At 47.0% G+C, this 26366-nt stretch overlaps 1 protein-coding gene across 1 annotated transcript in view; it reads left to right on the top strand.

Annotated features, from left to right (window-relative positions):
- The window catches only part of RAB3GAP2 (RAB3 GTPase activating non-catalytic protein subunit 2), a 586520-nt gene that overhangs the window by 540548 nt on the left and 19606 nt on the right, over positions 1 to 26366 (top strand). The window contains exon 34 of the mRNA XM_078649806.1: positions 3437 to 3595. Coding sequence (XP_078505932.1) covers positions 3437 to 3595 — 159 coding nt within the window. The remainder of the gene's footprint in view (positions 1 to 3436; positions 3596 to 26366) is intronic.

Below are 26366 nucleotides of genomic sequence, written 5' to 3'. Positions count from 1 at the left end.
ACCATCCACATCTTCTCTGCCTGACCCACTTAAATACACGCAACTGGGGTCACCACAATGTGACCTGGGTGAACACGGTGTGTGGGGGGGGGAACTATACATAATGCCCCCACAAGGAGACCCATGGGGTTCTTATGCTGTGGATCCACCAGGGGATACCAATTCTGGACAGCCCGCCCCTCCCCTCCAAACGACACCACCTCCTACCAAGAGGACTTTGGTAGGGCTGCAGCCTATGATAGAGTGAAAATGCACAAGGAGGCAAGTCGATTATAATTTCCTCTTCAAAACCCTTTCCTCTGCCCACCGTTCCATGCCGTACCTGCTCATGCTGAAAGGGATGCTCAAACCTGCTCATGAAATTTTGAAGCAGATGGTTAAGCCCCCCCCCCAACCTCCAACCATAGTTGAGAAAAAATAAAAGGCTTCCCCTTCAGACAACATTTACGACTTTAGGGCCATATCAGTGATGCCCCTCCACCCAACACAGTAAATACATGCTTAGACTCTGCTCGCAAGCGTGTCGCAGCACAGTCTGCCGATCTGTGGTGTATCGCCAACTGTTTAGGCATGCTTTCCAGGTACAACCATGCCCACTGGGACGAGATGGAGGAGCTCCTTCAACATTTCCTAGTGGAACACCGTAAGAGAGTGCACAAACTGGTCTCAGAATGCAAGCTGATTGATTAACACCACTGTTAAGTGTGCCTTGGATGCTGCTGACAAGGTTGCTCGCTGCATCTCCAGCGTACTCCTATGCAGATACACCGGGCTCTATGTCTCTGGCTTCATGCTGGATGTCCTCAACCTGCCCTTTGACGGGGAACATGTCTTCAGGCCCCAGGTTGATGAGGTATTGGAAAAAAGTAAAAAAATACATGGAGACAGCAAAGGTAATGGGCACCCTTTAGATGCTTACACCTCGTGTGTCATTTCACCGCTCAACGTATCGTTGAGACTCAAAAACCTCCTCCCCTGAAGCCTCCACATCCTTCCAGCGTCAGCCTGCGTAGCAGACCTCCACAATAGGCTACTTCAGGGGTGCCTACCATGGGATTACCGCCAAAGTTAGAGGCCAAGGTGGCTCCCCCAAAGGAACTGCGCCAGCCAGGAAATTACTTGCCACGCTTCACAACCCCCCCCCCCTTCCAGGGCTCAACACCCTTCGGGGGACAACTTCAGATGTTCTTGCCCTCCTGGTAAGACGTCACCTCAGACCAGTGGGTGCTAGACATCATATAACACAGTTATTGCCTGGAGTTCATTTCCATACCACCCAACATGCCACACAGCAGACATGTCCTCTCCCCAGATCATCAACAACTACTTCGGGAAGAGGTTCCCGCGCTTCTTCTCAAAGGAACTGTAGAGCCCATGCCACAGCATCTACAGGGCTCAGAGGTATACTTCCTCAACGTCCTCATTTCTAAGAAGGACATTTATTTCAGGCCCACTATGGACCTCGGGTGCCGAGCAAGTGCATCCTGTCAGAATATTTCCACATGGTGACTCTTGAGGATGCCATTGCACTGCTGCATGAAGATTACATGGCTGCACTTGACCTCAAAGACGCCTACTTCCACATCCCGATTCATCAAGTGCATCGGCGCTGCCTTCGGTTTGTAGTAAGTGGGAAACACTACAAGTTTAAAGTGCTGTCCTTCAGGGTCACTAACACAACTCAAGTTTTTACAAAAACTCTTGCTGTAGTAGCCGCGCACCTGCGAAGACATGTATTTCCATGCCTGAACAATTGGCTGATACAGAGCGCAACTCAACAGCAGTGTCATGTACACAATCAACAACAACAATGTCTCAAGTGGAGAATATAAAAAGTAGGACAATTCAAAACGGTGAATTAAATCACAATTGGGAAGGGGAACAAAGGAAGGGAGACCACAATGTACGGGTAGGGTGGAGTAAATTAAACTATAATTCCGTAAGTAGTTAAGAAGCACTGCAGTACATGATTATACAATGACCATAACATACAAGGTGAGCACTGGGCGTGCTAGTGAAGGTGGACGGTGCAGTGACATAAAGGTAAGAAAAACAGCTAGAACTGCGAAATAGGTAAGATTAAGGCGGTCAAAATATGCAGGTTATATACAGTGTTTATGTACAAAATAGTCAGATAATTAGATTGACCACTTCCCCCCCCCCTTCAGAAATGTGATTTAATTCACCGTTTTGAATTGTCCTACTTTTTATATTCTGCACTTGAGACATTGTTTTTATTGCTAACTGCACCCGGTCTCACCTGGATTACCAGGCGTTACTCATGTTAATTGTTACTTTATGTACACAACCAAGCCACTATAAACCTGCTTCACGAACTCAGTTTTACCATTGACCCGGTAAAGTCCCATCTCAACTCTATCTGGGAACCATCATCAATGCAGAGGTTGGCAAAGCATATCCTAGTCGGCAAGGATCCAGTCTTTTCATGTGTTGCTTTCTCTTTTTCAGCCAGATCAAAAGGTCACAACCCAGACAGCAATGTGCCTCCTTTAATTGATGGCCTCCTGCATCACCATAGTTTCCCACACAAGGTTACACATGCAACTGCTGCATGAATGTTTTGCGTATTAATGGGCTCAGGTGGAGGGTGATTGGGAAGATGTAGTGTTGATCTGCTGCAGCACTTATCGCTCTCTGCAACATTGACTCCCTTCCATGCCTGCACCAGAGCCCAAGACCTTCCTCGGACTCAACCCTTCTTCTTGGCACAGGGTGTAGATTTGGCTAGGACTGACCAAGCAGGATATGTAGCAGATTGCTGCCAGACCTGCTCCAAGCCAAATTCTCCACTTCTTCCTTGGCCCAGTGTGGAACACATGCAGTCTGAGTGGCATCAAGGGGCTTCTCCAAGTTGTCAGGAAGTGTCAAGCATTGGTGGGGCATTTTTGTTACTCTGCCAGCACTCCATTAAAGAAATGTGTAGGATTCTATGGGTAGAAGGCTGGAGCTTGCTAGAGAATGACCACCATGTTGGTCATCCTGTCCTCCCTCCCTTGACCTACAATCTTGATGATGAAGGTTGGATTCAAGATTGAAGCTATTGGTGAATTGCACATTAATAAATATTGTTAGTAAAGACCGATATAGTGGTGGCTCGTGATTTCTTCCCAGCTTCTCTTTGTGAGTCTCTCACTCTAAAATAAAATAACCTACAGAGGGAAATATTCACAGAAATGAGTTTTAAAAATTGTGAAATATAGAATATTCACCTTTCCTAGACCTTTTATTTTCTTTGTTTCGCTAGACTCCTATTAGGTGGTATTGGTACTGGAATTGTTGCAGTTTTCCCCTGTATGCTCTAAAAGGCGATTATCATTATGGATAGTATTATGATGTAAATACTGAAATTCATAGAGAAAATTGTCTTTTTTTAACACAATGGTTTGTTCATCTAAATGTTTGATCTTGTTTGCAGGCCATCCTCCAGGTGTATGACAAAGAAGTGCTTGCATCCCAGCTGCTTGTGCTAACTGGACAGAGATTGGCTTATGCTTTACTACATGCTCAGACTAAGGAAGGCATGGAGCTGCTAGCTAAGCTTCCTCCAACACTTTGTACTTGGCTTAAAGCGATGGTGAGTACCTAGTACCAGTTTCTGTTTCTGTATGACATATTTATATCTTTTATTGTAAAGTGTGAAAAACACTACAGGACATGGAAGCACCAGCCCCAGAATGGTGCATTTCTCTGAGATGGGCCACTCTGAGATGTTTCTAATGAATTCTTCTAACCACAGATTCTTCATCTTAGAATACACCACTGGCACCAGATAGGGTCTGGAAAATTCTCTCCAGTTATGCTCAAGCTCACTACTAGCCTGTGCAGTGCTTTAACTCGGTTCCACCCTGAAAGTTACAGACCAGAACTGCATTTAAGTGCCACCCCTTCCCGCTGATATCAGTTGTTTCTTTCCACGCCTTCTGACATGGATCCAGAGCACTGCTCTCATTTCATCAGCCTTCTAATGACTCCGTAAACAGGATGAAATCCAGTGTACTAGGGGAAAATGTCCCCTCCTAAGACTACATGTTTCAAACCATGCCGCAAATGTAGAAAGCAGATGTCGAGCACAGACCAACATGAGGTGTGTCTCTGGTCCTTGGACTTAGGACACAATTCGAAGTTGTGCGAGAAGTGTGCCCTCATGCATCCGGAGATGATCTGGGCGCAAGAAACTAAGCTGTATGTTGCTAAACACAAAAAGTTGCAGGGCTCTCAGAAGTCCTTTTGAAGTCGAGGATGCTGACTCCCTCCACTCTTGTGGTCATTCCAGAGAAAGGTCAACTTTGCAGCCAAAGTCCTTCTGTAAGTCAAAATTAAAGTACAAACGCAAGCACAAGAAGACCAATTAGGGCTCAATCACATCCCATCACTCTACCAAATGAGGAGACACAAGGGCATCCCAATGTTAGTTGCCTTCCAGATCTCCGGTTGCAGAGCAAATTCCACAGTGTGTCTCCACGCACCCAAAATTCCCTGTACCATTGGTCATGCTGCAGCAAATTGATGTCTTCAAGGAGGTCATGCTGAAGGTATTTGGTGTTCTTCCTGGTCGCTCTGGTGCACCTTCAGGTTCCATTGATCCACAGGGGCCCTCAGGCAGGTTTCCACCAGGGGATCCATCCAACGCACCATCTTACCACCTTAGACCCATACCAACTCTGGTTCAGACTTCAACCCCAGCTCCACAGCCTACGCTGGTCCCTCCCTTGTTAACACCGGTACCAATGCTGATGTTGTGTGTGGAGGATCAGGTGCTGGTTCCGATGTCCGACTCCAACCTGACTTCAGCTCGATCCCAACCGATGTGACGCTGCAAAAATACTAAAGCACAACCAGTCACCATGCAGCCTGACTCTCATGCTGTATTCCTACTAGGGCTGGCACGCCATCAGAGGCTCAGTTATCTTTTGGCTTTCGTTCTGAACAAATCTCATTACCATTCAAAGATGATAATGGTGGGGATAGGGATGATTTACCACCTCATTTTGATAATGACAATTTGGGGCTTACAAGAGTTTAGAGGGCTTAATACTTCCCCTGACACAGTGTTGAACTTGCCATGTGGCCCTCCATTGGATGAGAATGCATTATTTGCAGTGGTAACCCGATGAGCGGTGAGATCTTTAACCTACCATGTCCTTATGGAAATCTTACAGCCTGGTCCGGCCATATCTGAGCCCATGTTTTCTTCCTCTGACTTTCTCACTGATACCTTAACAGGCACCTAGTCAAAGCCTTGTTCTTGCTCACCGTTAAATAGGCAGATGGCCAGACGTCACAGACCCGAAATTTCTCACTAGATATCCTACTCCATTAAGTCTGGTTGTTCAGGCTCCAATCAGGAATTTGAAACCCAATTTGTTCACCATGACTCCTCTCAATCGGGAGTTTGAGAGGATTGAGACGTTTGAACAATTGTTCTCTTGTGGCATTGAGATCGGTCAATACAGTCTTCTTATTGGGCCAATAGACACGTGCCCTATAGGAAATGGTCAGTGAGATCTTGCTGAGGTCCTGGCACACCTAAGAGCCTCACTAGCTCAAATCATTCAGCATGGTAAAGATGTGGCCAAATACATAATTTGTGCGGGCCTTGATACTACTGATTGTCTATGAGGGGCGGTGGCACCAGTGTTATGATCTGCATCATGTGTGGATGTGCTCCACAGGATTTTCTGGAGACATACTGGTCTCTCACATGAATATGCCATTTGATGGCTCATGCTTGTTCTGCAAAAAGCTGTTGTACAGGCAACCTCAGTCTCCCCAGCCACTGCTGCAGTCAACCCATTTCTTTCGAGGCCGGGACTTGAATCTGGCAGTCAACATGCAGACCTACATGGGAATCCGTCCTCTTCCCCCATGGCAACAAGTCACTATAGCTTTCAATTAGTGGCAAACAACCAGCCAGTGTAAGGCAAGGTCCAGCATTTGTACCTATGGTGGTTATCCTTCACATCTTACAGTCCAGTCCTTAAAAATTGTTCAGCATAGCTATGCCCTACCCTTCCTTTCTGCTCTACCTACCTTTCCCTCCACATCAGAGTTAATCACTGTGAAACACCAGTTCTTTCTGTTGCAAGAGATGCAAGTTTTAATTTTCAAAGCAGGTATCAGGTGGGTTGGAAAAAGGAAAGGGTTGCTACTCCCTTTTGCCGAAGAAGGATGGGGGCCTTCGGCCTTTGTATACCTTCCTGCAGAATGACGAAATGCTCACACTGGCCCATATCTTGTCTGCCTTCGATCCAAAGCACTGGATGGTGTCCTTAGAATCAAACGTTTTTTATTAAGCAGTGACATATCATTGAACACAGCTGGGCTGCCTACATCCACCGGCCGGCAGAGCATAGTCTGACAACACTGAAACACAGCCATGGGGTCTACATCCTGGAGGGCGACCCGGCGAAAATGAACTGACGGCCAGATGGCGCAACCAATTCTCGTGCTGATACTGCATTTTATAGAAAAGGAAAAACCAACACTAACAAGGAAATTGAAGCCTACCCACCCCCTCCAACCCCCTCCCCCCCGGAACCCCCCCTTCCCCCCTCCCCACTCCGCATCAGCCTTGCTCGTTCCTCCGCCTACGCCCCTCGCCGTTGCTCCGCCCTCATAGAGCCACTCCAATCCCCTTATGAGCTCGCCCGTGCCGATTCCAACGGGATAAGCTGCAGAATTTGCAGGAACTTGGGGCATGTAACCTCCCGCAGATCGCGCGACAGTAAATGTATAAACGGTTCCCATAGTGCCGCATAAGTCTCTCCTTTGCCATCCACACAGAGGGAGAGCCTCTCCATACCCAACAACAACCACAGCCGTCTAATCCAATCTCTCGGGTCGGGGGCAGCAGGTGAGCGCCATTGTGCAAGGATGACGAGGCGCGCAGCCAATAGAGCTAGGGCTATCTGCTGACCCCGCAGGGGGAACACTTTAGGGTGAGGTAGACCTAGCAGCACATACTCCGGGGCCCTGGGAAGTGCAATACCAAATGCGTTGTCTATGTCATCCAGAACCACCTGCCAGTAACGCACCAGCTTGGGACAGTGCCAGAACAGATGTGTCAGGGTGCCCGTCGCGCCGCAGCCCCGCCAACAAAGACTCGGGCATTTGGTATCCCACGCGTGGATCCTAGCAGGCGTGTGATACCAGTAGGAGACCATTTTGTAGGCTGATTCGGCCCCAGCTACATTAGAAGCGGTGTGGTGTGCGCGATAGTGTATTTTGTCCCATTCTTTGCGCGTCAGCGGGCGGCCCAATTCCGTCTCCCAACGGACATGTGCCTTGGTGCGCTGTGCATGTGGACGCGTATTAATCAGGGCGTATAGTTCAGAAATAAGCCTGCGGTCATCTTTCTTACAGACAACCCAGCGCTCTAGTTTTGGATGGTGTCCTTGGATCTGTATGATTCATATTTCCATATACTGTCCTGCAGTCTAGAGACGTTACCTGCAGTTCAGGATAGACGGAGATCATTTTCAGTTTTCTGTGCTCCTTGAGTTTTCACCAAAGTGATGATGGTGGTTGCTGCCCATTTTTGGATGCTGAGGATACCAGTTTTCCCCTACCTCAGTGACGAGGTGTTCAAGGTGGTTTGCCACAGTCAGTTGGAGACCACCTGCAGATGATAGTGAACCACCTGACGTTGTTGGGGTTCATGATCAACAAGCAGAAGAGACACCTGTCTCCTTTGGGTAGGCTTCATTTCTTTGAAGCTGCCCTGGCTGTAGTACAGTTAAGGGCCTTCTGTGGAAGTGACCCTTCTGTCACAAATGAAAACTGCTACATCCAGGTCGTTGGAAAACAGGAATTTATTAGGAGCTGCAGATACTCAGACCTCATCCACAAGACTGACAAGTCTAACTGCCTTTCAAAACATTCTTAATTCCAACCCACCAACCACCCACATTCTGATGCCCTACATCATCACTTAGAAACCAAGATTGATAGAAATGAAAGAAGTATATACACCACATCCCCTCCCCCTTTAATAAACTGGATACCTGGAGACAAAACGCACACAAAAACATGGAACTTGAATTACAGGGAATTCTAGACATGTTTCAACAAACATTCTTATAATCGACGTGGAACCTTTTTCTTACAAAGAGGCCTATCAACCCCCTCTTGGAGTCACTAACGCCCTTCGCTTGACACTTCGCCACCCTAGTAAGATTCCAGATTTTGTGATCATGTGTTTTCACAGCATTCTCAAACAATTTAAGAATCCTAACTGTTTGACTGAATTTGGACTTCCTTCCATCCCTCCATGGCGATTTGACCCTGACCCAATCTCCTACACACACTACAGTCCTTTTCACAGATACATAGGCCTCATCGACCAGAAAGTCTTTCACAATATTCTCAAGTTCCACCTCAGCAATCACCCACATTCTGATGCCCTACATCATCACTTAGAAATAAAGATTGATAGAAATGAAAGTATAACCAGCACACCTTCCTTCTGTTGCAACAAGTCTATGACATTCGGGCTATGATCCTGATATTTCAGCCTCGGTCCTGGGTCTCTGTGAGAATAGTTCTAAAGCTTTTTAGCCCATTAGTCTCCTGCTTCCTACTTGTCGACTACTCTAGTTATGTTTTCTGTATTTAATTTGAGGAAGTTTGTTGCTATCCATTTTAGAAAACTTCTAGGCAGTTTTCAAGGATAATGATGTTGGGGAATGAAGAGTTTTCATCAAGTTATTTGACATCCACACGTTGGAGGATGAACACAGCTGAATCCTTCATCAAGGCTCCTTCTAACTCATTGTAAAAGCTGAACATGTTGGCGGCCTTTATGGAGCTCTGGGGTACTATGCAAGTGACTCTGGCAATGAAAGAGCTGGTATTTCCCATTATCGCCAATTATATGTAGTTGCTGAGATAGGTCAGCTTCTAGCTGTGTGTCCTTTGTATTTGTCCAGCATTTGATGGTCAATTGTTTGGAATGCGCATGCGCACAAGGGGTTACAATCATTGTTCAGTATCGGACAAGGTTGGACACTAGTGACATTACTGTAATCTATTTAAAAACAAGAGAAACAACCCACAATGTGCCCAGCAAGCATGGCTGGATGAGACCTTACACTCAAAGCCAACAGAGACTGACTGGCTATCTGAAAAAATATAGATGGTTGGCAAAGAGCCCTCTTGAAGTAGCACCCCTCACAGAGAACTTTTGCTTACTTGTGTTAGGGTTTACTAATCTATTATGTTTTCTTTTTTTTCTGCTCTTTTGAAATTGAGAGACACATACAGTCTGTTGAGAGATCAGCAAAGGTTCTGATGATCTCCTTAAGACATCTTTCCGAGTAAGAGGCATCGGTAGTAGTGGTGACTTGTGTTCTGTTGGTGGACGGAGAGAGGCAGGGTTTCACGTGTTGGCCATGACTTAACAAGTGCTGCAGAAGCCCTCTTAGTGCATCTCTGTAGCTAAGTAGGCAATCTGACGTGCTCCATTCAGTGCAGTCACATCAGGTGTTCTAGATACCCAAGTAACTGTAGCTGTGGATTCTCAGCGTTTGTCGCTTTCTAAGGTTGAAATAGCCATTCTTTCATGTTTGAATTTATTCTTAACATATTTACCTGTGGTGTCCTCAAGACTCACAAGTCAGTCTACAGAAAACAGTCATCACCTCAATCCGTCCCTGTCACCTCTTCATTTAGCATTTCTTCAAAGGCATCTACCATGAGATGCCACCTGACTTTATGCCAGCAGAGCACTTCTTCCCAGCACTTTCTCTACCACTCCCATCTAGAGCGGTTTGTACACCCCAGACCTCCGGGCTGACATTGGGAATATCATAAATGCCCCATCACTGCAAGCACATCTTAGAATGACAAACAATCTTAAACCTTTCACTAACAATGTGTTCGAGGCATGTGGGCTGCTGAACTTACCTCTATGCATAGATCGCCGCCTAGTGTTTGGTCCGGATGATTGCACATTGTTGTCCTGGTAGAGTCTTCGTAGTATCACGAGATAGGTGGCTCCTCCCTTGGACTACAGTGCGCATGGGCATCCTCTCCATCTTCAGATTGTTTTTTTCCGCCATTGGGTTTGGATGTACCTTCTCGACTCCAGTTCGGAATATACTTTCGCGAGGCCAAAAGGCCTTAGGGGCGTCGGTATTGTCTCTCGTTCGGTGCCCAGTGCTTCATCCAGTTCTTCGAACAGGACGTCGAAGGCCGTTTTGCCTTTCGACAACTAGGCCCCGACGAGCGTCGACGATGGAACAGAGCCCGTTCAAGAGATGCCCCGTCTGCAACTCCAAATACCCTCACATCGATGTGCACCCGGTGTGCAACAAGTGCCTATCCCCGGACCACGACGAGGCCAGCTGCATGGCCTGTTCCACGTTCCGGTCGAAGAAAACACCTCGGCTTCGACGCGCTGCGAGGCAGTCGGCCCAGCAAACGGCGCCAGATCCAGAAGATATCTTCGAGGCAGATGTTGTCGAAGGCGACGATCAAGAGGATCCGGACCAGCGGTCGGACTCTGCAGCAGAGCACGAATCTCACTATAGTGTCGACGAAGAACAAGACTATGTCCATGAAGAAGACATCGTCGAGGTAGGAGACGACGCAGACGCCATCGGAGCCGTCGATGACGACTCAAGCGATGAGCAAGGCCCATCCGCACTCGCGGGGCCCGATACCGACACTACACTCTCTACGGCTCAGGTCGAGGCATCGCCGGAAGGCCCTAGCCAAGATCTTTACCCGCATTCTATAGCCCCGCGTCCAGGCCCGGCTAAGAATACTTCTACAGAGCCATCGATCAATCAGCCACTTTCAGCGGCAAAATCGAAACCGACAGTACCTGTATCGAAACCGAAACTGATGACGTCAGTCCTCGGCTCGACAACTTCGGATTCGTCGGCTCCAAAGCCATCTAAAAGGGTCGTTAACCCTTCGGGGTCACAAGGGGGCGTCGACCCGAAACAGGGGACGCCGAAGACTGTCTCTGCCGTCAAGCACGTCGCGCTGACGCTGTCGACGTCCACGCCCAAAGCTGGCGACACCGGCAAAGGACTCAAGGCTAAAAAGAATGTCGATCCGAAACTTCCAGCCTCGGCGCCAATCTCCAGCAAGGCCTTCGAGTCGAAGAGCGCACCCGACATGAAAGAGCACGTCGCGTTGAAGCAAAAGGGCGTACCTGTTGCGCACCGACAGCTCGAATCGACGCAAGTCTGCAAGCAGCCAAGTGATCCTAAAAAGTTGGTCGGATCGAAGACGGCGACACCCTCAAAACCGGTCGGCTCGTCTCCACTGCTTTCACAACCTATTAAATATGGACTACCCCCAACCGCTCGACCAAAAAACGTCGAACCACAAAAAAGCACCGACACTACCAAACAAGTGTCTACACTTTCCAGGCGTCAGTCCACTGAAGAGGATGTCATTTACCAACCACCCTCCTATGACAATCAATCTAAACTGTTCATCGACTCGGATACAGGTTGACTCACCATTTATAAACGGAAAATAGCTCCAGAAAGACCTTTGGAGTCATACAAAATCCCTCTAAAGAGAAAAAGACACTCAGATTCGTCACCTGTTCTCTCTGAGCCTGTGGAGTCCTATGAACAGGACTATTCCTATTCACCCACACGCACCTATGAAGATATAGGGGAGGGGTACAATGAAGATGAGTTCAATTATCCTGCTGACACTGATCAGGATGAACAGCAAGCTTAGTCTGACCCTGTTGACCCTGGTGAGCCACAGACCACACCTGACACTCAATCCTATACCATCAAAACCTCGCCTACTGAAGATACTGCTGCGTTTATTGCTTTAATTGAAAGGGCAGCCAAAAACCATGATGTGGACATGCATGCTGACCCAGTAGAGGAGGACTTTTTGTTTGATACTTTCTTAACTTCAGAAAGATCAGTAAAAACATTGCCTATGCTAAAAGGTGTCCTTAAACACGCTACTGACATCTTCAAAGGAGACCACAATGGCACGGGTTGTAAACCCAAGGATTGAAAAGAAGTACCGGCCTGCACCTGTGGACCCTACGTACATCAAAGGCCAGCTCCCGTTGGACTCCCTCGTGGTGGCTAATGCTCGTAAATGGACAAACTCTCAGACAAGTGGTGATGCTCCCCCTCCGGACAAAGAATCCAAAATCTTTGAAGCATCTGGCAAGCGAGTAGCGGCTCAAGCAGCAAATATTTGGAGGATCTCCAACACACAAGCCCTATTAGCCAGATATGATAGGGCACACTACGGCACGTTAAAGCAGCTACTGCAACACCTGCCTGAGACTTATAAGGAGGGAGCAGAAATGCTAATACAGGAAGGGAAATTAATCTCCAATGCGTCCATCAAGTGTGCGCTAGATGCAGCAGACACGGCAGCTAGGGCCATAAACACAAGTGTTATGCTTAGAAGGCATGCCTGGCTACGCATCTCTGGTTTTAAGACAGAGATACAAACCACTTTACTCAACCAGCCGGTTAACCCTGATTTTCTCTTTGGCCCTGATGTAGACACAACCCTTGAGAAAATTAAAGAAGACACTGAGACAGCAAAATCCATGGGGGCTCTGCAGTCACAACAGTTCAGGGGCAGTTCCTTTCGTCGCTCCGGTAACAGGGAAGCCTCCAGAGGTCAAGCATCACAGCAAGCCCAATACAACAGAGGGGGCTCGCAGACCACCTATAACAAAAACAATAGGGGTGGCTATCGTGGAAACAGCACCAAGGGCAGAGGACGCGGAAATAATAATACCAGATCCTCCGCTTCCAATAAACAGTGACGTCTTGTCACTGCCCCCCGACCATATAACACCGGTCGGGGGGAGACTCAAGCAGTTCCTGCCAGTCTGGGAAAGCATAACCACAGACAGGTGGGTGAGAGACATTATACACCACGGCTATTGTCTAGAACTAACCTCCACTCCACCCAACATACCCCCAAGGCACCGTCCCATGTCCGCAGAGCACATGCACTTATTGCAGCAAGAAGTCCTCTGCATGCTGCAAAAAGGGGCCATAGAACTCGTGCCTTTAGACCAGCAGGGTACAGGGGTGTACTCGCTGTACTTCTTAATCCCAAAAAAGGACGGGTCTCTCAGGCCCATTCTAGACCTCAGACCCCTAAACCAATACATCTTGTGAGAACATTTTCACATGCTCACTTTACAACAAGTTCTACCGTTGCTCAGTCAGGGAGACTTCCAAGCGACCCTAGACCTAAAAGACGCATATTTCCACATTCCCGTTCACCCAGGTGACAGGAAATATCTCAGGTTCACTATAAACAACCAGCATTACCAGTTCAAGGTCCTGCCTTTCGGGGTCACTACTGCCCCCAGGGTGTTCACGAAGTGCTTAGCAACAGTGGCGGCGCACCTACGGAGACAACACGTCCACGTCTATCCTTATCTGGACGACTGGCTTGTTCAAGCAAAGTCAGCCCAGCAATGTGCCAGCCACATGTCCCGCACAATTCAACTCCTACACAGTCTAGGATTTTCGCTCAATTACCCAAAATCACACCTTCAACCCGCACAGGTGCAACAATACTTGGGTGCGACACTCAACACTCTAACAGCGACAGCGCAACCAAACGCAGCCAGGATGAACAGGATGCAATTGCTCATTCAGAAGTTCAGGCCACAACACTCGCTCCCAGCTCAGGTTTTCCTAAGACTGATAGGTATGATGGCCTCCTGCATCTTTATAGTCCCTCACGCAAGGCTACACATGCGTCCGCTTCAGGAATGCCTAGCACGACAGTGGACCCAAGGACATCTGAAAGACCTAGTGTTGGTGACCCGTCGTGCATACAACTCTCTGCATTGGTGGAACACACAAAACCTTTGCAGGGGACGACCGTTCCAAGAGCCTGTACCACAGATTGTGCTGACGACGGACGCATCTCTCCAGGGTTGGGGAGCGCATGTCCTCCATTATACAGTGCAGGGACTATGGACGGCGCAGCAGCAAAAGATGCACATCAACCTGTTGGAGCTCATGGCAATTTTCATGGCACTAAAGGCCTTCAGGCTGCACCTGTGCAACAAAGTCATGCTGATCCGGACGGACAACATGACTGCCATGTATTACATCCAGAAGCAGGGGGGCACACACTCTCCACAATTGTCTCATCTAGCCCAGAGCATGTGGAAGTGGGCCATTCAAAGGAACATGTTCCTCATGGCGGAACATCTCCCAAGCAAGGACAACCAGATGGCGGACCTGCTCAGCAGGCACAGCCACCAGATGCACGAGTGGGAGATACACCCCTCAGTGCTCCAACTATATTTCCAGCAGTGGGGTCATCCAGAGATAGACCTGTTCGCCACAAAGGAAATGAAAAATGCCACACCTTCGCCGCCAGGTTCCCACACCCGCAGTCTCAGGGCAATGCGATATGGATGAACTGGTCAGGCAGATTTGCGTACGCTTTTCCTCCTGCACCGCTCATACCGCTAGTGGCACGCAAACTCAGGCAGCACTCCATGACGCTCATCCTAGTTGCTCCAACGTGGGCACGGCAAGCGTGGTACACCACGTTCCTAGAACTTTCAGTGGTGCCTCACCAACCGCTGCACCTCAAGCCCAGTCTCCTCACTCAGAACCGTGGAGACATTCAGCACCCAGATCCGCAACAATTAAATCTTGCGATATGGCTCCTGAGGTCATAGAGTTTGGCTACCTCAACTTGCCCCCTGACTGTATGGACATCATCAAGGAGGCAAGGAGGCCTACAACCAGGGCATGCTACGCGGCCAAATGGAAGCAATTTGTCATTTACTGTTCTACTAATGACATAAATCCGCTAGATGCTAGCGGTCACGATCAGCGGGGATGCCGAAGTTGATGCCCCCAGGTTTCAACAAGGACTGCGGGCGGTCGCCAGCTGGATGACGTCCAACTGTCTCCAGCTGAACGCTAGTAAGACCGAGGTCATGGTTTTTGGCAGACAGCCGGAACTGTGGGGAGAGAGATGGTGGCCGGGGGATTTGGGACCTGCTCCCATCCCAGTCGCCGAGCTTAAGAACCTCGGGGTCTGGCTGGACCCCTCCCTCTCGTTTGTGTGTCACACCAAACGCACGGCCGCATGTTGCTTTGGCATCCTGCGCGGGCTCCGTCCTGTGCTTAAGTTCTTCGACGCTCCTACCAGGCAACTCATGATCCAAGCTACTGTCATCTCTAGGCTGGATTATGCGAGTTCCTTGTTGGCCGGGTTGAATCAGGCTGAGATCAGGCGCTTACAGAGGATTCAGAACGCCGCAGCTAGAGCGGTGGTAGGCCTCCCAAGATTCTGTCCTACTTCCAGTACCCTGCGGTCACTGCATTGGCTCCCGGTGGCCCAGCGGATCCAGTTTAAGGTCCTCTGCGTCGCCTATAAGATTCTGAAGGGGTCCCCAGCAACGATCCTCTTGGTCCTTATGGCCAACTACATTCCAGCGCGACCCTTAAGATCTGCTGACCTTGAACTGGCCGTGGTGCCGCGCTTCAAGCGGAGTAGGGCTGGTGGACGCTCGTTTCGAGTGCGCGCAGCTGTCCTCTGGAACTCTTTGCCCCCAGCGATTCGCGCTATGAGCGATTTGCTTTCCTTTCGTCGTGCGGTGAAAACCTTTTTATTTCCTTAGTGTGTATACATGTGTCTGTTCTTTTGTTTAGTTGTGTTGTGCAGCTGCCTTGTCGGGCGCCAGGACGCTCCTTAGCTGGAGCATCTGTGCGCCAAATAAAAACGCATAACATAACATAACAAACAAACATAACAGATGCGTCCACACAACACATTATATGTTACTTGTTGCATCTATACAAATGTAATCTAGCATACAGTTCCATTTGGATACATTTGGCAGCACTGGCAGCTTATCTTCAAAACAGACAGCATCTTTCTCTTTTTAGAGTGCCAGCCATTAAAGCTTTTATGGAAGGACTCAAAAGAGTGATTCCTCCCAGACACCCTCCTTCGCCTGTCTGGAATCTAAACATAGTTCTCACCAGACTAATGGGACCACCCTTTGAACCTCTTCACTCTTGTGAGATACAGTTTCTAACATGGAGAGTGGCTTTTCTAGTGGCAATCACATCGCTAAGGAGAGTTAGTGAGCTTCAAGCCCTAACTATCCGAGAACCATTCATACAAATTCATGCTAATCGGGTGGTGCTGCGTACCAACCCGACATTCATGCCAGAGGTGATGTCGCAGTTCCACATTAACCAAACCATAGAACTGCCTGTTTTCTTCCCGAATCCGGACTCGGTGGCAGACAGAGCACTGCACACGCTGAATGTCAAAAGAGCTCTCCTGTATTACATAGACAGGGCAAAGGATTTCAGGAAGACTAAGCAACTGTTTGTTGCCTTCTCTCCACAACACAAAGTCAACCCCATTTCAAAGTCAGGTATAGCCAGATGGATAGTTAAGTGCATACAAATCTGTTATCAAAAAGCAAAACTCACATTAACAATTCCCTCAAGAGCGCGTTCCACACGCACGTTAGGGGCATCCATGGCTTTCCTAGGTAACATTCCTCTAGAGGATATATGTAGAGCAGCCACATGGACCACCATACACACATTCACCAAACACTACTGCGTGGATGTACACTCCAAGCAGCAAGCTGCTGTAGGTCAGGCTGTTATCAGAACTCTTTTTCAGACTGCTGCAGCTGGCACGGGCAACCGCCGATAAGGAGGATACTGCTATTTATTCTATGCATAGATATAAATTCAGCAGCCCACATGCCTCGAACGGAATATGCTACTTACCAGTATGCATCTGTTCTTGGCATGTTGGGCTGCTGACATTTATATCGCCCGCCCTCCTCCCCGGTGCCTGTCGCAGCTGTAGCACTCACAATCATTCTCAGGCATGGTCATCACTTACTGTATTACACTCCATCTCTGCCGCAATGGCGAAAAACAATCTGAAGATGGAGAGGATGCCCATGCGCACTGTAGTCCAAGGGAGGAGCCACCTATCTCGTGATACTTCGAAGACTCTTCCAGGACAACAATGTGCAATCATCCAGACCCAACACTAGGCGGCGATCTATGCATAGATATAAATGTCAGCAGCCCTACATGCCAAGAACAGATGCATACTGGTAAGTAGCATATTCCTTCTATGAATGTCTGTGAATTTAATGACATTTATACATTATAAGGGCATAGGACATAGGTAGTGGTAGGGTAGCTACAATTCAGAGTCATTTAGCATATCACCAGTCATATCAGTCAATAGATCAGAATGTAGAGAAATTATCTTTTACCCAAAAAGAAAAATGTTGTCTCCTAGACCTTAGACTGTCAGGAAAGGGATCCAGTACTGTAGTTCCAAGTTCAAGCAAACCATTCAGAGTTGGCGTAGCTCTAAAGCTTATATTTAAGTTGTAGCCATCCTGTTCAGAGACAAGACACTCTTAAAATCTGTTTCTCAAAACCCTTTTACTCAGATAGCAGCTAACAAGTTTAAACTTATGTTTTCAAAAGCAGATATACATACCTGCTTGGGAAAACTGATAAATGCCTTGGCCAGTGTATTTTATCTAAGTGAATCATTTTCCTACTTGAGTTCAGCAGGTTGAAAGTCCATTTTTCATAAACAATTTTACTGGCATTTCCATAAAAGTGGTTGTTACCATGGCTATTAACAAACAGATGTGTATGCAGTTTAAGTAGTAGACCAGGGTCCAGGGTTTTTCCTTGAGTGGAGTTGCCCATAAGTGGGTGGGAACATCTCAGTTAATATTTCACTCTTGATTGGGTCCCTTAGCCTAAGTAAGTTGTGATGGGAACTCCGGACATACATACATACATACATACATACATACATACATACATACATACATACATATATATATATATATATATCTTTGAAGTAAATGGGAATCGTCTGGCTGGTCTTGTCTTATATAGCATGATAGAAGAATCAACTCGTCCCCTTCCCTCCTCCAACATGGCTAACCATTTCCTCACTTCTACTCAACCAATATAGTAACTGTACTATTCATAACTTTTACTCTGACTTGCCACCCAGGAGATCCTGACTGCTTCAAGTATTGTTTGATTTAAACACAATTTATTCCTTAAATCATCTCACATCACCTATGGTAAGGTACTACTTCTCAATTTCTTATAGCAGTGGATCTAGTTCCTCTATGTTAGTTTGCTTCTCCTTGTCAAAAGTACCAGGTGGTACTGCGTGATATTTCCATCAAAGCGGCAAGAACTTCTATTAAGGCATCAAACTTTACTATATATAGCACACCTGCGTTGGCTACACCACTTTCTTTCATGCCATGCCTATGCTGTTCCTGAGCAACTGGATTTTTTTATTTTTGGGTCATCATGTCATCCCTGAATTCATTGGGCTTCAAGATGTGTACATCTCACCATCACCAGATGTTGTTGACTGATCAATATCCACAATGTGGGTGGTGTCTAGAGAGATCACATGATGGTAGATTTCCTAGCGTCTTAAAGCCGTGCTTGAAGCTGAAGTTGTCTCTAGCATCAGTTGTGAAGACAGTCCCTGTCTCCTATGGTCAGGCGAAAGTCATGCTCGGCTCCAACAACACTGATTTCAGAGATGGTTCAGACTTCGTCAGGGTTGCAAGCAAGACTACAAGTTACAAGACGGCTTCATATTTATGGTAAACACAGTTCCCTGATACTCAGAAGTTAAGCAGGAGTGTTTCAGTAGTATCGGCAGACTCTTGACTACATGGCATTTCCAAATCATCCATCTCAAGCCTTTGGTGATGAAGGTACGGACAGTGAACAGGGCAAATTATTGCCTGAAGAAAACACTGACCCTGCCACGTAGAAAGAACTGCAGAATGGCAGGTGATTATCTTATATATTTGAACAGTGCTCAGTACTATACTGTAATTAGGAAGGCTGCAGTGATTCTTAATAACTCCCTTCACAAAAAATAGAAAACATTTTTGTATACATAGTAGACCGACAAGTGAGACGCGTATCTACCATTTAATGAAGCACTTATGGACCAAGTGAGTGATGATTAGTTTAAACCATAATCCTTTGCAGTAGTTGCTAGATCTATGACTAAAAAATATAAGCCTTCTCCACTGGGACTATCTTTTTTCCTATTAATCTGATATCAGAGAGTCTGGTTGTGCAGGGCTCAGTTTGTTTGGAGAAGCAAGGTGCATTATTGCCTATACCTCCAGATAGGGTATCTCAACTTTTATCAAGAAGATATTTACTTCAGGAAGTTCTATTTCATAATCTTCCAATGATAAATGTCTTATTGGACCTCAGTTTTGTATTAGGGAGGCATGCAGGGATACATATTGCCTGCTTCTCGGGTGACGTTCAGGCCCATTTTGAGGATACACCATTTGATGACTTGGGAGCCTTTGGAGAAAGGCTGATTCTTCCATGGAAAAAGGGAAAGAGTCATCCAACGCTCTATGCATTTGGGTTGGCTACTTCTGCATTGATATTTCATCACTAGTACAAGGATTTAAAGGGAACAGCTACCAGTTGTCAAAGCAGAAGTACATTTTAGGGCCTGAACACCAACCACAACTCCAATCCTCTCAACCCTTAAGGGGAGAGGAGGAGCAAAGAGCCGCAAATCTGCAGCTGCAGCTTTTTCTGCTTCACCACTCCCAAAGATGGTCAGCTGTACCTCAGACCTGTGGGTCCTTCAGGCTGTGCGCTGGGGTTGCTTTCTGCATTCTTGAATAAAACTGCCTTCCATCCACTTGGTCACTCCACGCAGACATATGGATGGAGGAGATTGTGTCTCTTTTAAAAAAGACAACAGTACAGATTGTGCCTCTTAACCAGAGAGGTCTGGGTTGTTTTTCCCATTACTTCATTACACCCTAGAACTATGGGAGTCTGTGTTTCATTTTAGATTTTTGGGATTTTTAGTACGTTCTTGAAAGGATAGAGTTTCAAGATGTTTTTGCTGCAGATCTTACAATATCTTCAGGAGCAGGATTGACTTGTGTCTCTGGATAAGCAGCATGTTTATTGTGACATCTCGATTGCAGAGGAGCACAGGAAATACCTCTATTTCACAGACTTGGATATTCATGTGGTGTTCAGTGTTCTTCCCGGGGACTCTAGTTTGCACCCCTGGTGTTATTGAAGGTTAGGCAGTTGCTGTAGTGTACCTTCATCGATTAGTTCATTTTCTTTACCCCTAATTAGATGACTAGTTATTGCCTGCTCCTTCTTCTTACCCTATACTGTCACCTTTGTGCTAGAGATAGAGTTTTCTTAAAACGTAAAGAAGTCTCACTTGATTCTTTCTCAGTGTATTCAATTCAGTGGGGACAGTCTTGGACACAACTCTTCTCAAGCGTTTTCACCTCTAAGCAGATTGTGTGGTGTTTTTTAGATTATGTCCCAACGGGAGAAGGCCAGTTCGGTGTTGCATCTGCTAGTGATGATGGCGTCTTTCATTTTTCTGATTACTTTGGTGGGACTCAAGATGCTTCTGTGGTGCCAAAAATGGCAGCTGAATCATTTTCTGGTGGATACTTCTAATCACAGGTTCCTCACCTTGTAGATATTTCCAGGTGGCAGACTGAATCCGGAGATTTTTCTCAGCAATTCCCTCATGCTTTGGTAGGTGGTGTTGCTCTTCTGTGCTCTGCACTGGATCCATCTCATTACGATTATGATGTCCGGGACCCTACACAACTGTCACCTCTGTGCTCTGACGTTAGTTCCTTTCTTTCTGTGGCATCCAACTTAGATCCGAAGATCACTACCTTGAATTGTGTCAGGCATGATGTACCTTGTCCTTGATTCGACATGTCCTCTCCAAAAACTACTATGTCTAAACTGTGTTAAATATTACCACGAAAAGCTGTCCGCAATGGACCCTCACAAGATTAGTGTCTGGGCTTTTTACACGATAAGTTATTCTTAACATAACACTGATGAATAGTTAGGAAGGCCTGAACCTACTTGACTTCCAGGAAGCGGGTGTATTCTCGTACCTGAAGCCCTTCCTGTGACCAATCTTCGATGTTCAGTCCTCTAGTAAGTTGAAGAATAAGAAACACAAAAAGTTCAAGCACAGTCCCCTTCGTCCGCCAGTCTCACCAAGTGGAGTTGCATGATGCCCTGGGTTACCTCCAGGCCGCGGACCCTTTCTCCATCTTTGGAAATGGCTCTAGGCTGAGGTCCAAAGCAGCATGAGTTTTCAGGTCCATTGGTGATACTACAACAGAACATTGAATTCAGGGATGCCATGTTGCGGCTCTTCGGTACCCTACCAGACACTTTGAATCGAAGGGGGCCTACAGTCAGTTTACCGCCAGCAGATCCTTCCCCAATGCAAATGTGCAACTGTATCCCACTTTGAGGTCAGTCCTGATTCCAGAACTTATGCTACCCCTAACGCCCTTTATGGTATCAAGACCTATGCCAGAACCCCTTGTGTCAACACCAGCCCGACAATGCAGGATTGGTAGCCGATATCCTTTCAGACTTTGAAGCGAATCTGCTGCGACTTCCACCAAAATTGCAACCTTCACACCTATTATCCTGATTCAGCTACGCTTTCACTCCATTATGGTCTTCCTGACCCCAATGATGATGACAATCGTGTTTATGATGACTAAAACCTCCTTCTTGACCTGCAAGATGCCATTGGGCCTGATACCTCACCTTACACCAGCCTACACTTTTCTACTCCAGGCCGGTCACTCAAGAGTCTGCCTCCTTTGCAATGGTGATGCAGTTTGGTGATTCAAACCAGTGCAGCAGAGGTCCTTGCCTTACAACTTTCCACCACTGAGGTCAAAACCAACATCTATACAGTGGTCCTACAATCAGGACAAACAGCGCAGAAGTTAAAGTTTGCTAGGCACCTGGGCAAAACCAGGATCTTGCCTTCCATAGAACTGCCAGTAGTGAGGAGACACAGACCTGCACCAGGAGAGCTTGCTTTTCTTGACCAACAGCCTATGCCAGAAAGCCTGGTGTTCCTGGCATCTATGAGCAGGATAAACCTAAATGTTATTCTGACCACCCCACAGTGAGTGTGTCAAAACAAATGGAAACATTTGCAAACCACTCTGCTAACCTTGTTCTCCGGTGAATTTGAATTGCCTCCTGTGTAGATTCTTGCATGTGTTGAGTGACATGGTGGCAGAGATCATGCCAGCATTCCCAAAAGACCTCAGACCCTACCTCCAGTGTGTCATTCAGGGTGGTCAAGACACTGGGAAGTATGTAATTTGCTTAGGCCTGGACCCTACTGATTTCTTGAGTTCGGGACAAGTATGGTGCGTCGGAGCCACACTTGAATCCATTCAATTGGATTTTCTAGTGGCATCCAATAATCCCTGGTGGACACGCCATTCGATGGTACATGTTTCTTCAGACACAAGGCAGACTCCGCCTTTGAGAGCCTCAAGTTGATCAAAGTACCAGTGCACTCCCTTGGGCAAGCACATCCTGTACAGCTTTTTCCCCAACCATTTCCCCTCTTTCAAGACCTTAGTAGTGGATTTCCGCAGAGTTTGAGTCAGACCTTGCATCAGCAGCAACTGACCTCAGCCAAGCCTTTCGAGGCAGAGGCCAAGGATCCAGCTGACAATGTTCAAACCCCATGAGCAACAAACTACCCAAAGCCCTGATGCCCCCTCTGCAGCCACAACAGAACCACTTTACGTTGCCCACTGTGTTGCATTGTTGCTCGAATATAAATGTACCTTTTAAAAAAACAAAATACAAGATGCGTTTGGCAAAACAGGAACAGCTGGTTTAATTAAATGCTTGGGCCGGTAGTACAGTTAAATAAGTGGGTCTGAGGACTGCCTCAAACTACAATTAATCTGAGCATGGTTTTATACATTTCTTTGAGTATCATAAAATGCTTCCATTGATCCTTTTGGTAAAGATTTTTCTTCACAGTCATAAATAAGACCCCCTGATAACAATTGCAGGTAGGCCTCAACCTTGCATTGACACTATGGGAACCAGTGGGTAATGCGTCCTGATATCCGGCATGAGGGGCACATGATCACTGCGTGTACTGTGTGTGCTGTGTCCTGATTGTCTGTGTTCTTAACTTCATGTGACTTTATGGTATTTTTGGGAATGCACGCACCCCTCTGGCTATGTGTGCTTTTTTGGGGTGAATCACCCTGAACCTATTTGTGGTATGATATCAGTTTCCTGTTTGCCCTTTTGTCTGCCAGCTATGTGCCACCCCATCTGTGACCCATCAATTAGTAACCTCAGGCCTAGGTCTCAGAGGTTGCATTACCATGTATTTCTGAGTCGAGATTGACTGATAGTTCATGACTGGTGAATTTCATAATAGAGATGTAATTTTGTTTTTGCATATAAATGTATCATTATGAACATTGACATCGTGTTTTTTAATATTAGCATAATTTCTTCCAGGAGGTCAGATTACCTTTTACCTCCAAGTGTGACGGAGCATGATGTCAGGCCAGTTGTAGGTGCTCCAGATTGTGCATAACGGAAACACCCTCCCCTTCCTTTCTAACTCTCCTGACATGCCTTCCACTGTACATTGCATTATGAGGGAGAACTTGTCTATTCTGCAAGGGGAAGTTCAATCTCTCCTAAACAAAGAACTCATTGGTATAAAAAAACAGTGATGGATGGAATGGTTGAATTAATCTCAGCCACTAGTAATCACTCAGGCCACATCCCAATCCATCTTTATTTTGCACACCATGCCACCTCAGTTTGGACCCAACTATATACAAATCAGTCTTGACCCTGCTCCAATAGGAAAAACCCAGTACGAACTGCCAAGTCCTCTCTGAACCAGAACACGAGCAACCTAGGACCGGGTTCACTCTAGTTATGGGCTCATTAGCAGGGTATAGCTTGGTTCCATTGACACAGCATGTGCGGGACCCACGTCTGTGCGTACCTGTCCCTCTTAGAATGCCACAATAACTAAGCATAACAGTGATTGAAAACATACTGAAAGGATGCCAGCATCAGAAATAAGGACTGTTTGCTATTCCCATTACTTCTTGGTGCGGACGAAGGACAGGAGTCTCCACCCAATCCCGATCTTCACCCTCTGAACTTCTTCCTCAGGAAAGACAGATTCAAAATGCTCAACCTGGCTCTAAGTCTATCTGCCCTGAATCCTAGAAACTAAATGGTGGTTTTGGATCTGCAGAATGCCTATTTTCACATCTCTTCTCTGCCATCCCACAGATGTTACCTGTAGTACCAGGTATGTCACAAGCACTTTCAGTTCTCTATGCTTCCTTTCAGCCTTACCAGTTCACCTCCGTGTTCACTAAAGTGATAATGGCGCTCGCTGCCCATCTCTGGAGGTTGAGAATACCAGTCTTTCCATAACTGGTTGACTGGCTGCTGAAGGTAGACTCCCCTGAGGCAGTCGTGGGCCACCTACACCCAATGGCCAACTTGATGACATTCCTGCCAAATATCACACGTGACCCCTTCACAGTAGATAATCTTCATTGGAGCCATACTGGAACCAGTGCTTTTCAGAGCCTGCCCTCCTCAATGAGTCCAGAACATTTGAGCTATGATCCCGATGTTTCAACGCTTGCCCGAGTCTCAGTGAGGGTAGCTTTGAGTCTTCTTGGTCTCCTGCATCCTGCTTCTGGACCACGACAGATGCCACATGCACGCCCTCCAGTGAGATCATAAGTCTCAGTGGGCTCAATACCGAGGGACCTTTCAGATTTCATCCAGGTGTCAAAGGAGACTGCAAAATGTCTGCAATGGTGGCTGCTGGACCACAGTTCGAGCTGCGGCAGCCCCCCCGCTCCCATTCCACCCAGAGCTAACGATCATGATGGATGCATCGTTGCTGGGGTTGGAAGTATCTGGAAGAGTTGGAGATTATAGGATTCTGGTATCCTGCAGAAGTTTGTTTCCACTTCAGCTTTTTGGAGTTGCCAGTGATTCGCTTGGCACGTAAAGCGTTCCTTTCAACCAAATTGGTGGAACGTCTACAGGTCCTCACAGACATCACCACTGCCATGTGGTACAGCAACAAACAGGGTGGAGCAGGCTGTGAGTCCTGTGCCAATAGGCTTTATGCTTTTGGAAGTAACTGAATTGCAGAGGTATATACATGGTAGAACAGCACCTGGCATGACCTTTAAATGCCAGAGCAGATAAACTCAGACGTTTTTGCCTAGCTGATCGCGAATGGCGGCTGCACTCAGAGGTAGCATAGGTTGTTTTTCAATAATAGGGAGAAAGCTGTTTTTTTGTTGTTGTTTTTTTTACACCAAAGCGAACACACATCGTCCAGACTTGGATTGGAGCTCTGGACTCCTGTACACCTTCCCACTTTGTCTTCTCCTGCCAGGGGTTCTGAAGAAGCTCAGGAACAACTGGTCCTAATTCGTCCTTGCAGCTCCAAAATAGGCGATGTGTGTGTGGTACCTGGAACTTCTGGCGACGAGCATATGCCCTCTGATCCAGCTGTCCCTACGGGAGGACTTCCTGTCGCAGCAGCAGGGCAGGGTCTTGGACCAAAGCATGTGCAACCGACACCTTCATGCATGAAGATTGATGGGTTTTAATCTTTCTCCTGAAAGCAGCCGATGGGTCTCTCCACCAAAACAATTCATGCAGGGCACTGGGTGATTTTTCTGGTGTTCCTCCTGTAATATCCAACCCCTACAGGCACAGTTGTCCGACATTGTTATTTTGCATATCTCTAGCCTAGCAGGGCCTTGCTATGGTAACAGTTAAAGGTTATGTATAGGACATTTTCAGCCCTTTTTTTTTATTAAATCACCTTTTGTGATGTGTTTAATGAAGTCGCTGACTCATATATTCCCACTAACCTCTTTTGTGATGGCTCTGTGGGACCTTAACTTGGTTCTCACTTTACCTATGTGCGCCTCGATGTGCAGCTGCTCTCTAAGGCTACTCACGTTCAAAGCAACATTCTTCATAGTGATAACATCTGCTCTTCACAAGCATTGTCTTTCCAGACAAGCTTGTACTCATAACAAAAGTTTCTTCTTTCCTGAAGATTGTTACGCCTAACCACATAGGAAACTCTATCACTATGCCAGCTTTCTCAGCCCTGCCCAACCTGTCCATGAAATAGGAGAGCAAAACACACAAGATGATGGACGGAATGTTGCACAATGGCAAAACATTCACCCCCAGTCACAGATCTGGGTTTAATCCATCGTTATTTTGCTCACCAAGCCATCCCTTCAGACATGGCCATATGCAAATCAGTCTTGACCCTGTGCCTCATGGGAACAGTCCAGCCCGAACTGCCATGCCATGTCTTTGCTTGACCGTAATCAGGCATCCTAGGACCGGTTTCTGGCTATCAGCCGTCTTCAGCCAGGATGGCTTGACTCCAGTGGC

The sequence above is a fragment of the Lissotriton helveticus genome, chromosome 6 (assembly GCF_964261635.1).
Source record: "Lissotriton helveticus chromosome 6, aLisHel1.1, whole genome shotgun sequence".
Taxonomy (NCBI): domain Eukaryota; kingdom Metazoa; phylum Chordata; class Amphibia; order Caudata; family Salamandridae; genus Lissotriton; species Lissotriton helveticus.
This window is presented reverse-complemented; position numbering and strand designations above follow the sequence as displayed.